Genomic DNA, 19,222 nt, shown 5'->3' on the forward strand with positions numbered 1-19,222 from the left:
TTTATAACCCCAATACAGGATTCTGGAATTCAAAGACATTTTTACACACCGATAAGCGCAGCGCAAATATATCTACAAAGTTTTAAGTAAGCAAAGTTAAGTAAGAACTTAGTAGGGCTACTAATGTAATTATCGAGAAGGTCTATCGATTTATGTGTGAGTGATTGTTAATATTTGAAATATAAGCTAATATTTATAGCCAAAATTGTTTATAGTGCCTGGAGAATACACTGCATAATAGTTGTATTCAATATGAATTGACGATTTATATACGTTAGATGGCGTTGTACCTTACCATATATACATATTTTTAATACACTTTCACGTCTCTCTTTAATATATTGCCTAGTATTTTGTAGACAAAACAACTTCCGCTAAGTTAATTTTACACTACATATGATACTTTAATAATTCTTCATTCTTAAAACGTAGGTTATTCAATGAGAAACGAGAAACGACTCTCCTATACTATGATTATGCGAACTTGAGTTAAGCGTATAGGTATTCACTACAAGTATTTTTAATATTTAATACAACCTTGAAACACTAAAAAAAAATATTTTGGCTGTTTCCATTGTGTATCCCTAAAAGAAACAAATGACAAGAAAACATTTAGTTTCTAAGTATTTTTGGAATGTGTGTATTTCTTTTCGTTCCTTGGAAGCAAACGTCCATCATAAGTTGGAGCTACTCTTTTTAATTGAATACAAGTGAGTGTTTCTTAAATTTGTTCCATCATAGAAAACTCTTGTTTATAACAATAAAGAAGAATAATTTTGAAAGGATGATTTATAAAGATGATTTTTTATATCTTTGTAATTACTAAACTATTTATAATTAGTATATTCATAAAGTGAATAGACATCGACACTTTTTAATAATGTTTATGTAAAACTTTTTATTAAATATTATTTTACTAGTTAGTTATCAACTTAAATGCTGGCGTCACAAATTTTGTTAAGACAACTGACTGGCAACATTTTAATTAATCACTTTGTTCATTGCTTTCATGTTTATAAGTGGTCAGTGTAATTCGCCAGTATCTTATAGTTCCTACATAGGCAGGTCAAAAAGTTAGTGTAATAAGAGGTATGGTGAGGGAAAAGGGTCACTTTTTTACCTGTACTATTTGTCACAGTCATTAAGGGTATATATACCAAGTTTCATAAAAATCATTTCTTTATTCAGTAAGATGCAGTTCAATAAAATAGTGAATCCGGAAGAAAATTTAAAACATTAAGAAAATTGAATTTCGTGCAGTTATTAAATTCCTTACCAAGCACGGAAAACTCCTCAGATTAGTTTTAGAGAGATATCTTCTGTTTATGGGGACTCTTTCTCTGACAAAACCGTAGTTTACAAGTGGCACAACCTCTTCAAGCAAGGTAGAGATTCGATTGAAGATGATCCGAGGTCAAGGCGGCCTGTCGAGTTGACCACGGCATAGAACGTCGAAAAACTTGAAAAACTCATATTGGAAGATGCCCGTTTAAAGAAAAAGCAGCTTGCTAAAGCAATAGGAGTGTCGGCTATAACCATTTCAACATTATACACGGTCAACTTTTCATGTCAAAAGTGGGTGCAAGGTGGATGCGGGAATGCTCACGCCACACCAGAAACAGCGGCGAGTTGTGTGTTGTCGCGAGTGTTTGTCTCTCTGTGATGAAAACAAGAACGAAGTTTTTTGGCGGATTGTGACTGGAGATGAAACTTGGGTTCCTCATTATGAGCCTGAGTCCAAACAAGGCTCCATGCAGTGGCACAAAAAGGGCACACGACCCCCTAAAAAATTCAAAGTGTCTCCGTTGTCTGGAAAACTCATGGCCGCTGTTTTCTGGGATAAGGAGGGAATTCTTCTTGTTGACTACAAAAAAAAAAACTGTACCTCTGTAACTAGAGAGTACTAGGCTACACTATTACAAAATTTGCGAAATGATGTAAGGGAGAAAAGGCGGGAAAAATAGACCAAAGGGATGCTCCTTTTTAACGACAATTCACCTGTGCAAAAGGCGCAAGTTGCGATAGCTGCTGTACAAAGAGTGGGTTTCGAAATCTTGGAACATATACCCTATAGTTCAGATTTAGCTCCCAGCGATTATTATTTATTTCCATAAATAAAAAAAGAGCTTCGAGGAAAGAAATTTTCCAGCGAAGAAGAGGTGAAGAGCATAAGAGGTGACAAAGACAAAACATTTTTTTTCGAAGTTATGAATAAATTAATTGATCGATCTGATAAATGTATTAAAGTTAAAGAAGAATACATAGAGAAGGAAATATAATTTTGTCTTTTATTCTTACTTTTTACCCCCCACTCCGCGAACTTTTTGACTCACCCTAGTACATAAACCCCAGCATAGCATTCATCAACTTAACTCCCACAATGTTAATGATTATTTTTCTTAAGTCATCTATCTAAATTTGTTTTGAAAAAAAATGTTCAATCGATCCGGAAGAGGAGACAAAATTGAACTAATATAAGGTTTATCTATTTCTTGATTTCCAATTATTATAATTTTTTTTTTGTAAATGTTTTTACGGCTCTGGATACGAGTCCTTTTGAGATTTCCAATTATATGATCATAGTGTTGCCAGAACACCATGCTAAATTATCAAACATGTTACTAACTAAATTATTCTATTTTTATTTTAATAAAAGATTTTATTATAGATTTGAAATACGTTCGTGCGTCCCGTGTGAAATTGACAAGCTATCAAGCCACAACACCATTACGACTAGCGATAATAATAATTATTGTACACTACTTCAACAAATACTCGTGTCACTCAATAAAATGTTACTGTCATATATAATACTGTATACATAAAATAATACCATTACATTACACATTATTATCTAAGTAAATGTAGTAAAAGATACATACACGTTCAGTTTTGTCTATGATTTACAATCATCTATTCAGGAACTCATGAAACAATTAAGGAAGTTGCATTGGAAATCAAAAGCGATATATCTCAATTTTAATATCGGATAAGTTTACTTATACTTTTATTACACAAAGTTCTATATTTAATAGATATACTTGCTGTCATTACGAATAAATTTTTGCAACTGCATAAATTAATAGTTCATTGTTACTTAATTGTTTTTTTGTTTTATCTCCAGACGTCTATAATCTATTTTATCGACAAGGAATATTATTATTATTTTTTTAATTTACGAACAGGCATGGGTGCTTTTAAATTATATATAAATTATTTTTTTTTTTATAAGTTATATTTGTCATTTGTTTTATTAAAAATAACAGATTCGTTACAGAAATGCTTGGAAATAAATGAATTAAATAACATTACAGTACAGTTTTATTTGATAAAAGCATTTTTTTAATATACTATAAATAATGTTTTGCCAACCTTAGCAATATGGAGAGCTGTACAACTTAAATGTTATATAAAAGTAAATGTAGAGTTCTGTTTTCGTTGATGAGAAAAATGTATTAACACCTCCATAGACAACAGACAAAAAAGGTTGAAAACAGTTTATTTTCCTTAAGGCATGTCATTTTTAAATTATATTCTATTTTATTGTTACTGAAAGATAAGATTTTGCGATATCTGTGAACTTAATTGTAAGGTTTTATAGAATAAATTATAATCCAAAGAGATTATTTTAATTTATATCGATTTACAAAGATAAAAGATAGATATGAGTGCGCAGTTTATTATTGCGGATGACTACAAATGATGTAGTGTTAATTTGTACATCATATGAAAATGGTTATCAATACTATATTCCTGGTGCTTGTGTGTGCGAGTTTGCCTTTGTTATTGTTATTTCTGATAGGGTCTTTGGTATTTATGTTATTTTACGAAAACAAGGTAAGTTTTACTATGTCGACCGTTTTAAGTAGGTATACCTTTCCTGTTAATTTTTTGTCTTGGAAAAAACTATTAAATATTTCTTCCATATACCAATTCAGTGAAAACCGACATTTAATATTACGTCATATAATATACTGATACCATAAAGATTAATTATCATAGCTATGATACTCTCATACCGACTAAGCCCTTTCACGCGTGATTGAGAAGTTTTTTTTAGTCATTATTATTGAAAACAAAATTAGCTTACTAATGACCAAAATTACCATAGTTTTAGTCCTATGAAGCTAGCCGATACTAGTTACTACTCACAATAACTACTACGTAGTGCCAACGTTTATTAGTAAGAAATAATCAGAGTGTTACAAGTTCTTTTACTTTGAACACACAATGAATAATTTCACAAATTTAAACTAAATAACTCTCAAAAGAACATACATATATGCCCTTTAATTCAAGAAAGGCCAATCTATGTTTCGGCTGGTCTATAAAAATGTATCATTCAACAATGTTTCCTTGAATAGTAAAGTTTTAAAAGTATTATTAATGAGAAGATAATGTGAAATTGACTTTTCATTAGTTTATCGGGGTGGGTAAAAAAATATATATGGACTGTGGCTAGTCTAAATGCAATACAATTTATCAATTGCTTTTGGTATAAAACGCTTACTTGCGAACACGAATTTAGTCTCAGTGGCCACGTATGGTTGGCAGTTTCAATGTGTCTTCCACAGAGACTCAGCGGAACAGCGTATTTAGTTTTTATATGTCTTGTTCCATATTCCTCTGCAGGATAGATATGGTATACATATTTATTAAGCATACATTTCATATTAGAAGCATACACTGGGCCAAGACGTTAGTCTCACGCACATGCAATTTATACGATTACTTTTATTTAAACCTACTCATAAATTCAGAAAGATGGAAATTAAGTTTCCAATGATTTATTATTCAATTGCAAACTATACATTAAAGAAGATTTGTGTTCTTTTTTTTAATATAATTTTTTTTTATAGAAACGCTGTAAATGTAATTGCTTATTGAAAGAGGTTTTATATAATAAGAACGATGTAAACGGAAGAGAGGTTGAGAAAATAGATGGAATATAAATTACTATATAATTTTAACCGCAAATGTGTACGGACGTCTCACAAATTCAAATTTACGTGAGAATGGTGATTTGTGAGAGTTATTATATTTTTTAGCATATATGTACATAGTCTGTATAAATCTGTATGAGATATTTGTAGATCTTCATTTCATGTTTACTCCAAATTTGCTACTTCACACCATATAGCCGGAAGAGTTATTCTTCGTACAGTTTATTATTATATCTTTGCACAGTATATTTTTAATATATGCCTATATTGAATGAGAAACGGGAATTCCTTTTCTTATCAATACTCTAATTTAACGTTTCTAAAGTTTGAGAAAAAAGAAACATCAATGAGAGATAAGATGTTATTTTCAAATGGGATGCCAATAACCAACTTCGTGATATAAATGTAATACAAATTATACAAAGATGCACGTTGGAAGTCTTTTTTTTCTATATTATATTTGTATTAATATATAATAATAATTTTCCATTTTGTTATCACAGGGTCATTTGCACACCAGTGATTCTTTGACGAAGAACAGACTTAGCTTGGATATCACACGTCCAAGCCTAGCCCCGTCCCTGCCGCAGACGATGATGATTAATGCGTTCAGAACAAGTTTATCGAGCGCTAAAAATCCATTTAAAGCATGAAGTACTGAATCCACTGAATATTCCATTAACTCCCAATGTTACCGAGTACTGTTGGTTAACATGGACATTAACAGCAAACGGTTTTCGGACGATAATAATATGGGGGCTAAATAAAGTTTTGCTGTAAGAATTTTGTAAAGAATCATTGCAATATCTCTTGAATTTAAGTTTAAATAAAAGTATAGAATGAAAGATTTGCGTTCCTGTTGCTTTCACTCGTACTATACTATACCTGTATTTTTTTTATGTTAAAAACGTAATCATAATCAATTTAACGCGAAATTTTATTATATAGGAAATAAAACTTTTAATATTTAAGAAACATTGTTTTTCTTCATGGATAAATGGTACATTGAGCTTTAATTTTTTAAATTTTTATAATAACTACCAAAAAATACTAAATTTAATATATTTGTTTATATTTTTGAGTAAATAATAAATTTATGACATTAAATAAAACCATATTGTTAATTCAAAACATTGATTGTACTGCCTGTGCTCCAGGATCCAAAAAGAAATAGGTGTTTAACATTTTTGGCTGTCCTTTTATTTTTGACGTTTGACTTACCTTTGTTTAAATGTAAAGTCATCTGAGCTTCATTTTCAAATCTTAGCCATTTAGCAAAAAAACTTATCTAAGATTCAAATAATAAAATGTAAGATAATTTAATTCAGAGTTAAAAGCGAGGGATGCTGGAAATTGAATGTTACAATCATTCTAGTGGCAACTATCTTTGTCTATGAGAAGACAGATATGAATTAATGTAGTCAAATGCATGTAATATATATTACCTTCAAAAATATCATGTTAATATTTCTGACGATTATATAAATAAATAGTTGTTTAAGCGAAAATATAGTTATAATAACGTTTTTGTCCTTACCTCAGTTCCGATTTCTTTAAAGAGATGGCGTTACTTATGCGAGAACGAGTAGGTAGTCCAGCAAGAATGTCTAGAAAATTCACGACATTCTCTAGTATAACCCAGTGAACGATTTGTAAAAGTTTACATTCCACAAAATAATAGGTATAAATAGGTAATTTTTTTTCTCATTATGATAACTAATAGTAAGAATCAAAACTTGGCAATGGGTATACACTATAAAGGAGTGGCCGGTGAAGCACTTGTTGCTAATCTAAGAGACTTGTGCAACAGGTTTGAACATGATCTTATACTAGGATTGTATATAGATTCGAACATGTTGCAATGAAAGTAAAAATTTCTATGTTATATCTGATAGACTAACCGTTTATATAATAATAGTTTAATTTCATATGTATATGTAATTCAGAAATCAACGTAATAATAATAACTATTAATATTACTTTTAGTAATGATCTTATAAATATGAAGTTGCACTATTTATGTATATTAAATCTCCTTGGTGCAATAAGTCATATTGTATATCGCTTGTTAAATTTTCGAAGCAGCCTAATTTGTTACTAATAGTTTCATTAACAGTTATGACTTAATGGTTATTTATTACGTAAACAGCAAAAATAAATATATAATCGATAATATTATAAACATATCGATAGTGAATAAAATAGTTATAAACGACGGGGGATGATATTGTTGCGAGGGTTGTATTGCTGACGTAACCGAACGCGCAAGTTCCATAGCTGGTTGAATGCGAGCGGTCCAATAGCGTTCGAGTGGGCGCCGCGAGTGCCCGTCTCGTTTGATCCGTTTAATATAGACACGTTCACAAATACGCGCAACACTACGCGGAAACTATCACTTTCGCTACAATCACGATTGAACCATGATAACGCAGTGAAATTTTACATTTGTGCTCTTCCTGGACGTAACCACGACGGCAATAGAAGGCAAGTTTTAGTTTTAACACAAAAATTATTATCTACGTGTCAGTTCTGAATGCTAAGTGAAAGGCGAATTCTTTGTTAAATTACTTGAATAGATTTACAAAACAATATTTGTGTGATATATTTAAAATCAAATTTATCTTACACTCACCAGAGAACCTTCTAAATTAGTGCTATTTACTTCTTCATATCTTCATAATTGATAGTATTATAATAATTTTTCATAATCTTATGTTTTATACAATTATTGTCGAGCATAAGCTTATAAGATAATATTCATAAGATTAAAATATTATAGTTTTTATTTGAATGTCATTGTTTAAACAATATCGTTTACGCGACAGTAAACTGAATGCAAGCCATTTTTATATCATAAACAATAGGTGATAGGTACATGTTATTTTTGAAAAATATGTAATTAAGAACGTGAAATAATTAAGTAAATGTCAATTCACAACACACGTAACTAATGTGCGATAACGATAAACGATGTAAATAATTTTTTTTATCGATACGCTTTAAAGCTTGTCATAAATTTTTAAATTTCGAATTAAATAATACAAATCAAAGAGGTATTATATATATTTTCCATCAATAATAATTGCTCTAAATGAGAAATGGATTATGTAAGTGATATTTTTAACGTTAGTAATAATGTTAATTGAATATCACGATGCTTGCAATACTTGCAGTTATGCAGTGTTCTAAAAAAAACTGATAGTGATAAGGTTATCAGAATATGCACACTATTTTACCTTTGAGATAATATTGTTATTAAAAATCACTGTAACTTTAAAAATATATATATTTATTACCTATTATATTTGTTTTGTGTAATCATTATCTCTAAATATTTTACACAGATAATCCTTTTCAAGGATTCGTACGCATTTTTATTACTCTATAAGTAACTGCTTATAAATAATAAAAAAAGATTATAGAATGCTGTAACGGTTTGCTGATACATTTATATACTTAGATAAATGTATTTATGAAAAAAAACAATTAAATCAAAATATTTTTTTTGCCAGTAATTTATTTATTTTTAATGAAATGTGCTTATGATTTTTTTCGAAAATGGAAGTTTTATATATGTGAACTGATATTATCTATCCTCTGTATTCCCTAGAGTTTGACGTCAAATTGGTTTCATATAAATTTTGTTAGGATCGGATGAAGAAATAAGACGCAAATAATGAAATTCTCCTTAACAACCACTCATTACATCGGAATCTTTCATATTTCATCAAATCTCAACAGTTTCATTTATCCTAACCGCTTAACCAATTTTCCGTTTGTATTCAATACTTTTTGTGGTCAAGGTAAAGAAAAAAGTATTACATATTTTTAGATCGGTTATTTTATTTAATAATTGTTATCGGTAACTTTGAATATAGAGTCATTTAAAGTAATATAGTAATTAAACAACACGCGTTAGTAATTAAGTTAGAGTTTCGTCAATTTATATAGATTTCAATAATTAGCTAGACAATATTTATATTTAATATAATTGTTTTAACTTTAATTATATAACGCCACTGTGTAGGAATTAGGAGTTATTGAAAACAATGAAAGTGAAATTAAAAATGTTTTAAAATATTAAAATTTCATCACCTAATATATCGTAAATTTTCTCTTAATTTCCATGAAAGTCTAAAACATATTAGAATTATTCTTTACTATTTTACATCATTAGCATACTGGCAACATTCGTTTTTGTAATAAAATGCTTTTGTGTCATTGACATAGATAAGTTTTACAGTTGAAAATGTGTTTCAAAATGTATTAAACTACTCTTTAATTGTTTTTTTTTGTTTTATGACAATTTTGTGTGGATTAATATCGTCTTTTATGGTGGCAGACTTTAAAAATATTATTGTATACTAAAAATAATAATGAAACAAACACGACTGTTTTTTTTAATCCAAAGCTTGAAATTATAGAACATAAAGGCGTTGGTTTCTTTTGTCAGAAAACTTTCTCTATACCTAATTAACATGCCGACAGCATTTTTTTTGTCCTGCAAACTACAATTCTGAAAAGATACAAAATTTTTGTCTTTATAAAATAAACATATTAATAAGTTTAGATAAAAATAAAATAAAAATATTTTTTTTATTTTTTACTATAGCCTACATGTGGATGTGTGTAGCAGTTTTTTTATCTATCTCTTTTTACATTATTGTAACGTAAAATTTTGATGTACTACATAAAATAGTGAAAGGCCACTTTATAGTCGAAGACACTTAAAACAAATACCTATATATTGTAATTCTTCTTTGGCATATTATTTGTCTCGATTTAATATAAATTTTAAGTTAATTAAATACAAAATTTTACAGTCATATTTTATTGATTTTTACTTTGATATTATATAACCTAATTAAGTTTAAATTATTTATATCTACTGATAGTGATTTACTTGTAATCTTGTAATGTTTATTCAAGTACAAACTTATCAGGCATTACAATATGTTCAATAAACCAGAGAAAGAATTCTAAAGAGCTTATTGCGTGGACGGGAAAATTGAATAATCCCATCCCCCGAAGACGCCGATGTAAAAATGGCTATATTAAAGTAGATATTTAAATTACATTTTGTTTAGAATTATAATATTATACCTATAAATTAAAAGGTCACAATAAGATGCATTCCTGATTACATAATATAAAATTATCGTTAGCCGGCCGATAGCCTTTTGTCATTTATAATAATATGGTCGTTAATTACAATTGATAATCAATTCAATATTAGGTAGAATAAATTCACTATATAAAACATATACAATCTAATAATACAATATGCTTTAATTGTTGAATGTTTGATCAGCTGTTTCTCAAACGATAGGTATCGAACAATTAACTTGTAAACATAAACGTCACTTTGACACGAACATTTATTACGTGTGTTATGTTTAAATAATATCACGTATACACTGTATCTATAGATCATTATTTTAGTTAAGGAAATAATATGCTTTATCATAATTATTGCATTAAGTTAATTTTAAATCCGAATAATAAGCAATTGTTTTCAAATTTTACAGTATTTTTTATCTGTCCCTATTTTATTTACTCTGCTTAATCTGCGACACATATATACAAAAAGATTTCTAAAATCGTTATTTGCTCGTAAATAAAGCTGCTTCGAATTGAAGTATAATGATGGATACGTATGAGAAACAATACAAAATCCCAGAGGATATCTGTGCGTCATCCTCCAGACCAGATATATTTATGTATTCGCGAATTTTAAAGCGCGTTGTAATAATAGAGCTTACGGTTCCTTGGGAAACCAACATCCCCAAAGACCATGGCATCAAGGTCAATAAATTTATGAGCTCACAAACGAACTCACTCGAAATAGGTTCGTCGTGGAATTGTACGCGGTAGAAGTGAGTGCGAGAGGTATAACGGCAAAATCTCTCTACCACCTTCTAAAAGAGTTGATCCTGTCCAAAACTAATATCAATGCATTCTTCAATCGTACTTCGACAGCAGCCCTAGTAGGTTCTTTTTAAATTTGGTTAGGTATAGAGAGGAGCTTGGACGGTGGAGGTGACCTTTTAACGCGCGTTAGATAGGGGCACCTTAAACCTTTACCTGGGTCGCAAGTCCCAGGCACTGCTGAAGCTCCTCTCCCTACAACGCGATGGACCCGGCACCCGCACGGTGAATCCATTGAATGTTAAGAGGTTTCGTCTCTTTAAAACCTTTTTGATTGAAGTGATACCTAATTCAAAGAATTACATTTTTTTTTGTTTAATAATATATAGTTGAATATAGTCAACATTTTATATTGTAACATTTTTAATTCATTTAAAAAACTACTTGCTCTGATTTGAAGAATTGGGTAAGACTAGTATTACTTTATCTGATACATTAAGTTGCAAGTATGTGAAAGGGTAAAATGTCTGCAGTTTTAGTTACTAATTATATCCCTAGAGAGGTTTGAAATATTAGCGATTACGTGCAATATTTAATGCATACGACATTAAAATCTATTTAATCTATGGTATCCAAATAATAAAAATAAAGAATAGGTATTTAAATAATCCTAAATGTGAAGGTCTTTGATGACACGACGCGAACGAGATGCACGGAAAAGTATTATGTAATTATTTTTTGATACACTAACAATAGGCGTTAACTGGGCTAACGGTGGTAGCAAGGTGAAAGCGTGTGGAGAGGCAAGCGAAACGAAGGTCGAACTGCTGACGTTGCCAGCAGGACATGGCATTTGTAACTTCATAAAATACTCTTTGCTTAATTGAACTCGTACATGTACATCGAAGATGTCGATATTTTTATAAAATCGAGCAATCGTTTTTATATCTCTTCGAATTACGTGACATCGGCTGAATAGTGTATGCACGTTTTATTCTATGTTACCTACACAATTTTGACATTCTTTTTTCTTTTAGAGCCTTTCATTATAAAATAATCGCCTGAACGTGAGTTGGATTGTTATTTTATACAAGCTGTAAATTATATTGGAACTCCTTGATTAACAGCCGATAGTAGGATTATAATCTAAAATTAGTTTTAACATTCTTAAATTAAAATCTTAGCGGCGGAAATCGATTGAGCAATGACTCACAAATGATACAGTTATCAGACCACTAGGCTACAACTTGCAGCACGTTGGCCTCTCATTATTCGCTTTACTTAATGTCAGTCAAATGTCAACTTGTGAACGTATTTGTTTACTATTGGCGTACATGTAAAAATATAAATCACTTTAAGATAACTACCGTTTATCAAATTTAATAAAAATAATAATTTCATCTTTCGCCTTTAGGCTTTATAAAAGTCGTATATTTTTAGATCAATTTGAGAACTAAAATAGAGATTTTTTTTTAAATTATTAAACTCGTCAAGGTTATGTTACGAGTGTTAAAAAGACAGATTATTTAAATTGAAACAAGTGTGTCTGCTGTGACGCAGTTAATTTTTGTAATAATTTATATAACGTAAATATTATCGAACTTTTATTTGAAAACAACTGTGGAAAAACATTTTTACATTATTATGTTCGTGATGTTTGGAAATAAAAATGTTGTAAGTCAGTTAACGTATCTGCGTTTCGCTTTTTTTTTAATTATATAAACTTTTTTTTTAATAAAAATGCTAGTGACGCAGTTGGCTCATCACAAAATATGGACTCGTTACTTTGAATATAAATTTTGTCCAATGAATAATTTAAGCCACGCGTCTGTTACAGTCACTTGTACAGAGAGAGTTAAACAGTATTCCAATTTATTTTTGTACACTTCGTTATTTTGATAATCAAAAATAGTTTTCGATGTATTATGAATTTTCAGTGTTCAAAACATGTATTTTTCCATTATATTACAGGCTCAGTTGGACTCTTACTTTATTTACTTACTTTAGTAAGACATTTTAAATATTAAATAATAATTGGATTATTTATGAATCGAACAATTTCCTGTCAAATATTAATCTTTATAAAATATCTTGTTGCTGGTCGTATTAGATTAGAGTGATTCTTTAACATCAAATATATAAATAGACATGCCTTCAATTTCAATTTATATTAAGATAACATAATAAGAATGAGAAACTGCTTTGAGAAATTGGAAAATTAATTTAAACTAACAGTCCGTAGCTGTCGTAGCAACGTAACAAGTACTATTCGTTAGTGTTGCCATGTGGCAGCTACACATTGATGACGTCACGATAAGTTCAAGTAATAGTAGCGTTCTAAATACATCGTACAGAAATCTAGTTTGCACCATCGAGTATGCATATACTATGTTTATACACATATTTATAAAGACCAACCTTAAAACTGTAAGTATTTAGGTAGATAATGAAAACTACTAAGGGTGTAGTCTACTCCTAAATAACATACTAAGACGCTTATGTGTCTCTATCCTGTGCAATACGATATACATTTCCGTCATTGGAAAATTCTTAGTTTTCCTTTTTTTAATAATTCAAAACGTACTGTTTAGATGTATCTATTGTTGGTCACTTAAAAATACTATTAGAATAATTTTGGTGAGTTTTTACGCATATATGTATAGAGTATAAGAGACTACTATTAAATTTAAATAAAGGGTTAGTTTTAGAATCTCGTTAAAGGCGATTATTAAGAGTAATCGTATATTAATATATGTTATTAGTTCTTGATGTCAGTCATGTATAGTGACGGGTGTAATGTCATTTGTCGAGGCGCCTTCGGGGCGCCGGAGGTCGCCTGGCGACGACCCTCCGCCCTCGCTTTAGGACGTAAACACACTGGCTACTGGAATATTTAAAAAATACTCCATTAAAACAATGCAATTATTTTCGTTCTTTCGTATGCAGTGGTAGGATTTATCAGGGTATACATTGTGTAATATATTTTTTTATTATTATAGTGTGTAAAAACAATTATGTTACAACTTGTTGATACCGATACAATTACCTCACGCTGTTTCTTATTGAGCAAATTATAAATTGCCAACTATCGCTTAGAATTCTTTCAACATCTCAGTTGACGTCACAACCTCTGATTCCATAAAAATGTAAATTAATAAGAAAAAGTTTGTGTTAGACAGTCGGTTGATATTTATTTCTTATCACGTACAATAATAACGTGTATGTACGAATAATTGCCTTTGATTATAGTGCACGGTTATCAAATAAAATCAATATTGAATGTATTAAAAGTCTATTGGCTATAAATATGCTAAACCGTGAATACTTAGCAACGCCATCTAAGAGTTTGATTTAACTGTTCATAGTCAATGAAATTATATTCATATTTCTTTTTAAATAAATATTATTCTATTTTCTCTAACAGAAAGAAAGAAAGTCTCTACAAGATTAAAAACATGTCAATGACCTTTCTGTTAAGGGAAACTTAATTCTACGTGATAAGATTCAAAAGCAAAGAATTATTCGTGTAAATATAATAAATCAAGCCATTAATTCAGTAAAAAAAATATTGCAGGTATCAAAATGCCTCAGTGGGCCACGAGCGAAGGTGGCGGATCTGAGGCGGCTTCTCCTGACCAGAAATTGATGTACTGTGAAGATGATGCCTCCGAGTATTACGTCAAGCAAGGAGAGATCGACATTAAAATAGAACAAGCTGGAGGTAAGATGTTTTTTTTTAAATCTAGAATACACAACATCGGTCAGTATCAACTATCAAGTTAGGAATAAAAAAGGTGTCACTTAAATTTTCTAACATTCATTCAGATTTCTAAACAGAGAAAATTCGATCCATTATTATCTTTAGTAATGATGATAAAATCATATAATTATAGATTTATATTTTGAATTCTCAGACAACTTATTTTAAACACAAACACACACACACATATATATACATATGTACATATTCATTTTAATCATTGTTGACGTAACCCGCTTTTACTTCGCTTTAGTTTTTAATAAATCGTCGAACGGAGTACAGAGTTGGTATATGTTCTTAAAATCATTTGCATCGGGTGAATTACAATGTCGATAAGCATTACGAAAATCAGGCGTATTCATGCGACAAAATCGATTAGTCTCTAGCCGTGTTTACTCTAATACATCATCAATGCGTGCAGACTGCAGTCGCGTCACGTAATGACGGAGAGGGCCTGGAGACTGCGAAATCACATTGTTTATTATAATCTTATAAACATTGATCGTTTCTTTGACGTTATAAAACTTCTTGACCGTTTTATACGAATTTGGTAGATTGATGGTTTGAAAGACAGAGCGGGATAATTCCCGAAATCGTTTATTTAATTTATTTAAAACTGTTCCGTTGTAAATCTACCAATAATTATTCACATACAAAAATCTAGTGAACCAAGTAATGAACAAAAAGGTAGCCAATATGCTTAGCGCTAGTTTGTATTGTTATACTAGATACGAAAGTTTTTCCATTTCCTATTCAGTCGCCGAGGTTAATATACTAAAGCGCTGAGATTTATAAGAAACCTACTGAATCTGTTTGCTTTTAACGTAACAGCGACCAAATTAACTCTTCATAACCTTCGTAGTTAACTTCTTAACAGAAGATTCTTAATAAGTAGACAAGGGTATATGCAAACATTTGACAAGGGAACATTTATATTTAGTTCAGTTTTTTTCAGTATTTATGCTATTTCTTTTACACAACTATTCGTATGAATCCGTTGAGCAAAGCTAGTCTCTCGAAATTTTAATGAAACCAGTTTTAATACAGATATCCGCTCTGAGGATTTCCTTGAAAAAATGTTAACACATACTCAGCTATACGTAAAGGATGTAATAACGGATATTTAAATAATGTGGAACCAGTTTATACAAAACATAGATTTCAACATATAGATATTGAATCTGTGAAGGGTTTGAAATTGCACAGTGACGTCTACACTAAGCTTTACGTCACTCAGTTTTTTGTTTGTTTTAATGTGATAACTGTATCGGTGACGTCCCGGATTTCGAGTTTATGAATTAGAAAGATAATTTTGATGAATATGTGCATACCCACACACAGGTTAAAAAAAATGTGGGTGGACTGAATCCGACTGGAATTATATTTATATATTGCAATAACTTCGAAAGTTGTTAAGTCATAATTAGTGATGGACACAGACCTCTTTACAATCACGACGTTTACTTATTATTTTAATCTTATTGCTCTTGTCAGTAGTGACGGACGCTGCGCTAACTTTCACTTAAAACGTTTTAGATTTCTATGACAGCAGTAGCGATGATGTTCCAAGGAGAGTTTGCCGACCGCGGCGAACGGCTGCCAGCTCTTCGTCTTCTGGCACTACCAGCGGTTCCAGCGGTCCTGGCAGACGACGCAGATGCGGAACATCAGCTCGCGAACGTAATCTCCGAAGATTAGAGAGCAACGAACGCGAACGCATGCGCATGCATTCATTAAATCGCGCGTTTGAAGTAATTACGTTAATACAATTAGTGTTTCTTTTTACACGTTATTTTAATTAATTTCGTTATTCAATCATATAATTGCTTTCGTGTATTTGTTAACAATAAAAATGTTGATATAATCATAATAGTCGAACATTCGTTATTTTAATTATTTATCATTTATAATAATCGAATCAAAAAAAACTAAGTTAAAAGAGTTATACCTTTAGGTAGTTCAAAAAAAATAATTAATTTAATTCACAGGATCTCCGTCGAGTGATTCCTCATGTAAAGAAAGACAAAAGGAGTCTTTCGAAGATAGAAACCCTTACACTTGCCAAAAATTATGTGAAAGCTCTCACCAACGCTATTTGTACGATGCGGGGGGAAATTCCACGATACCAGTAAGTAGTTCAAATTTTGAAGCAACATTATGATTGATTAATTCAGAAGTTAAAACTATTAGCTATATTAAAAATATTAAATAGTCTTATTACATATTAAGTGTTGTAATGTGATAATCTTACCGGTTCAGAACGTATTTATGCCTATAGTAGATTTTGTTTAAGCATTTATAATTCAGAAGGACGTTTTAATTTTTTTAATTATTCGTTGTATTGTTTATACACAAAGCCTTTTGAGATTTGGAAGACGCAAAACGAATCTTGCATAGGTAATGCGTGAAATTATTATTTGACCATAATTTGGTTGACGCCGTTACTCCAAATGTCATAAAGCGGAAACTTTGATATTTAAAAGAATAATATGTTGATTGCCCGCTATCAATACATTAAAATCGTGTTATTGACAAGGTTGATATATTTTATTATATATGTAGTAATTGCGCTTTCGTTTCCGTGGATTTTATAAGAGTTTATATAACAGTATGTTCTGTAAACATTCAGAGTATTAGCACAAATCTACGACATTCTGAACACTACAGCCTTCCAAGAATAAAATATATCAGTTTATTATAAACAAGACGTCATTAACTGATATTTTCTTTTATTTCCAGATTCAACAGTGATGATGAAAACGTGGAACCCGTGTTTGTGCTCAGTCGGGAACAGGAACAGAACAACAACATGCCCGAAGACGACTCACTCGTACCGGATGAATGTCTCTGACATTGACGTTATACTGACATCTATAATACTCGCATCTAGAGTACTGACAGCCTGTTACATTATGAACTTAGTTGTCTATGACTGAAAATACAATTAGTAAATAATGTAACACGACCCACTGTCACCAGGCTCTCTTAAACTACGACTACCTGGCTATTCACGGACTGAACAAACATTATTTTCCCTAGTCGTAATCGCATTAAATGCTTTATTACACCAAAATGCTATAAAGTCATAAAAATATTGACGAAGTTAATACATATTAATGTTTGTCATCATATTCATATTATTTTTGTTACAATTTTTCTGAAAGTTAATTTATAAAAATTTTAAAAATTACAGTTTTAATAGATTTTAAAACGGTATTGCATTAATTTGCCATAAATTACACAGGGTATAAAAATAATATACCAAGGAGTACAATGAACGGAGCGACAAGATTTTATTTTATATTTCTTTATTAAATTATTGAGAAGAAAACCTTGTAAAAACCATAATTGTTAATTTTTAAATTTTATGAAAATCGTTGCAATTTGTATTTCAATTATGAATCAATTAAATCGTCGGATTATTTTGATTATAGTCTCTATAGTTGTACGAAGATCTCTCCAGGGGTGCCAATCAAAATAATTATAAAGTCAACACATTATCAGAATTGTGTTTTTCCTAATGTCGCTTATAAGACAGGTTGTTATAGAAGAAGTGATAATTTTATTTGTATTATTTAATTCTAACTGAAGTAATCTCACTTAAAAGTTACCGTATGTGTTAGTTCAAATATTTGTCAAGTTATAAAACATTATGCTTCTAGCATTTTGTATGAAATATTTATATGTAAACATTTATTATAATGTTCGACATTGTGATTTAGATTAATATTAAGATCTTGAGATATATTATTCTACTATATATATTTTTAAGTGCGACTTGGCAAAATGATTTATTATAATAATAAAGATTATATGCAAAAAAAATAATTTTATTTTGTATTTACCTTTCCTATGTATCATCTATAGTTCTAAATTCACCTGTAATAAGTAATTTAACGTTTCTTTAAGAAGATCAAGTATATGTAAAATTTTGACACTATAAAACTAATGAGATCTAAGATTTTCGCGAGTATTCATTTAAATGAAACTAGTATTATTCGGATTTACTATAAAACTAGTAATAAAAATTTACTGATTTTTTTTCTACTTACAACACAACAATTTTAACAAGTTTTCCTGTAATGAAATATATACGTATGCGTATTAAACCTATACGTTTCTAATGTTGGATAACATTTCTTAGAAAATAAGAAAGAAATATATTAATTCTCCTTTTTTTCTGGAACCTTTGTTCATATTAGTATGCCCATGTTAATGTGTACTATTAATTGATACATTTCTTTTTATGTTATTTGAATTTATCTAGTATATTTTGTACAATTTCTGGTTATTTTAATTATAGTACAGATATATAAAGTATTCATTATTTCACACGTTAAGCCCCTGAGAAATATATATTGTTTATTGAGATTAATACAAATATTTTAAATAAATTGCTTCTAAAGTATCTGTTTTCAAATAATCAGTTATAAACTAAAATATTATGTTAAATAAATATAGAAATATTCGTCTCAACATAATATCACTCGAAATGAAATATTTTTTTTTTATCCTAGTCTCTCAGATGATAAATTTGTAATTTGGTATAAATATCTTAATAAAATTTATTTTTAAGGAATAAAATGGTTAGGCTCATTTATTTTATTTATATTTTTTCATAAAAAGAAAAAATACTCGTGTCATTTAGTAA

At 29.8% G+C, this 19,222-nt stretch overlaps 1 protein-coding gene and 1 long non-coding RNA gene across 2 annotated transcripts; both read left to right on the forward strand.

The window, feature by feature from the left end:
• Positions 1 to 3,389: 3,389 nt before the first annotated feature.
• LOC116774198 (uncharacterized) lies at positions 3,390 to 6,451 on the forward strand. Its single transcript, XR_004353750.2, has 2 exons — positions 3,390 to 3,837; positions 5,447 to 6,451. It is a non-coding gene; the product is annotated as an uncharacterized LOC116774198 (long non-coding RNA).
• Positions 6,452 to 7,253: 802 nt separating this feature from the next.
• LOC116775961 (neurogenic differentiation factor 2) lies at positions 7,254 to 18,373 on the forward strand. The gene is made up of 5 exons (XM_032669034.2): positions 7,254 to 7,427; positions 14,386 to 14,532; positions 16,108 to 16,322; positions 16,560 to 16,699; positions 17,311 to 18,373. Exons 2-5 carry the CDS (start codon positions 14,394 to 14,396, stop codon positions 17,420 to 17,422), a joined length of 606 nt encoding a protein of 201 aa, XP_032524925.1. The 5' UTR covers positions 7,254 to 7,427; positions 14,386 to 14,393; the 3' UTR covers positions 17,423 to 18,373.
• The last annotated feature ends 849 nt before the right edge of the window (positions 18,374 to 19,222 follow it).

Source organism: Danaus plexippus, chromosome 8 (genome assembly GCF_018135715.1).
Source record: "Danaus plexippus chromosome 8, MEX_DaPlex, whole genome shotgun sequence".
Classification (NCBI taxonomy): Eukaryota; Metazoa; Arthropoda; class Insecta; order Lepidoptera; family Nymphalidae; genus Danaus; species Danaus plexippus.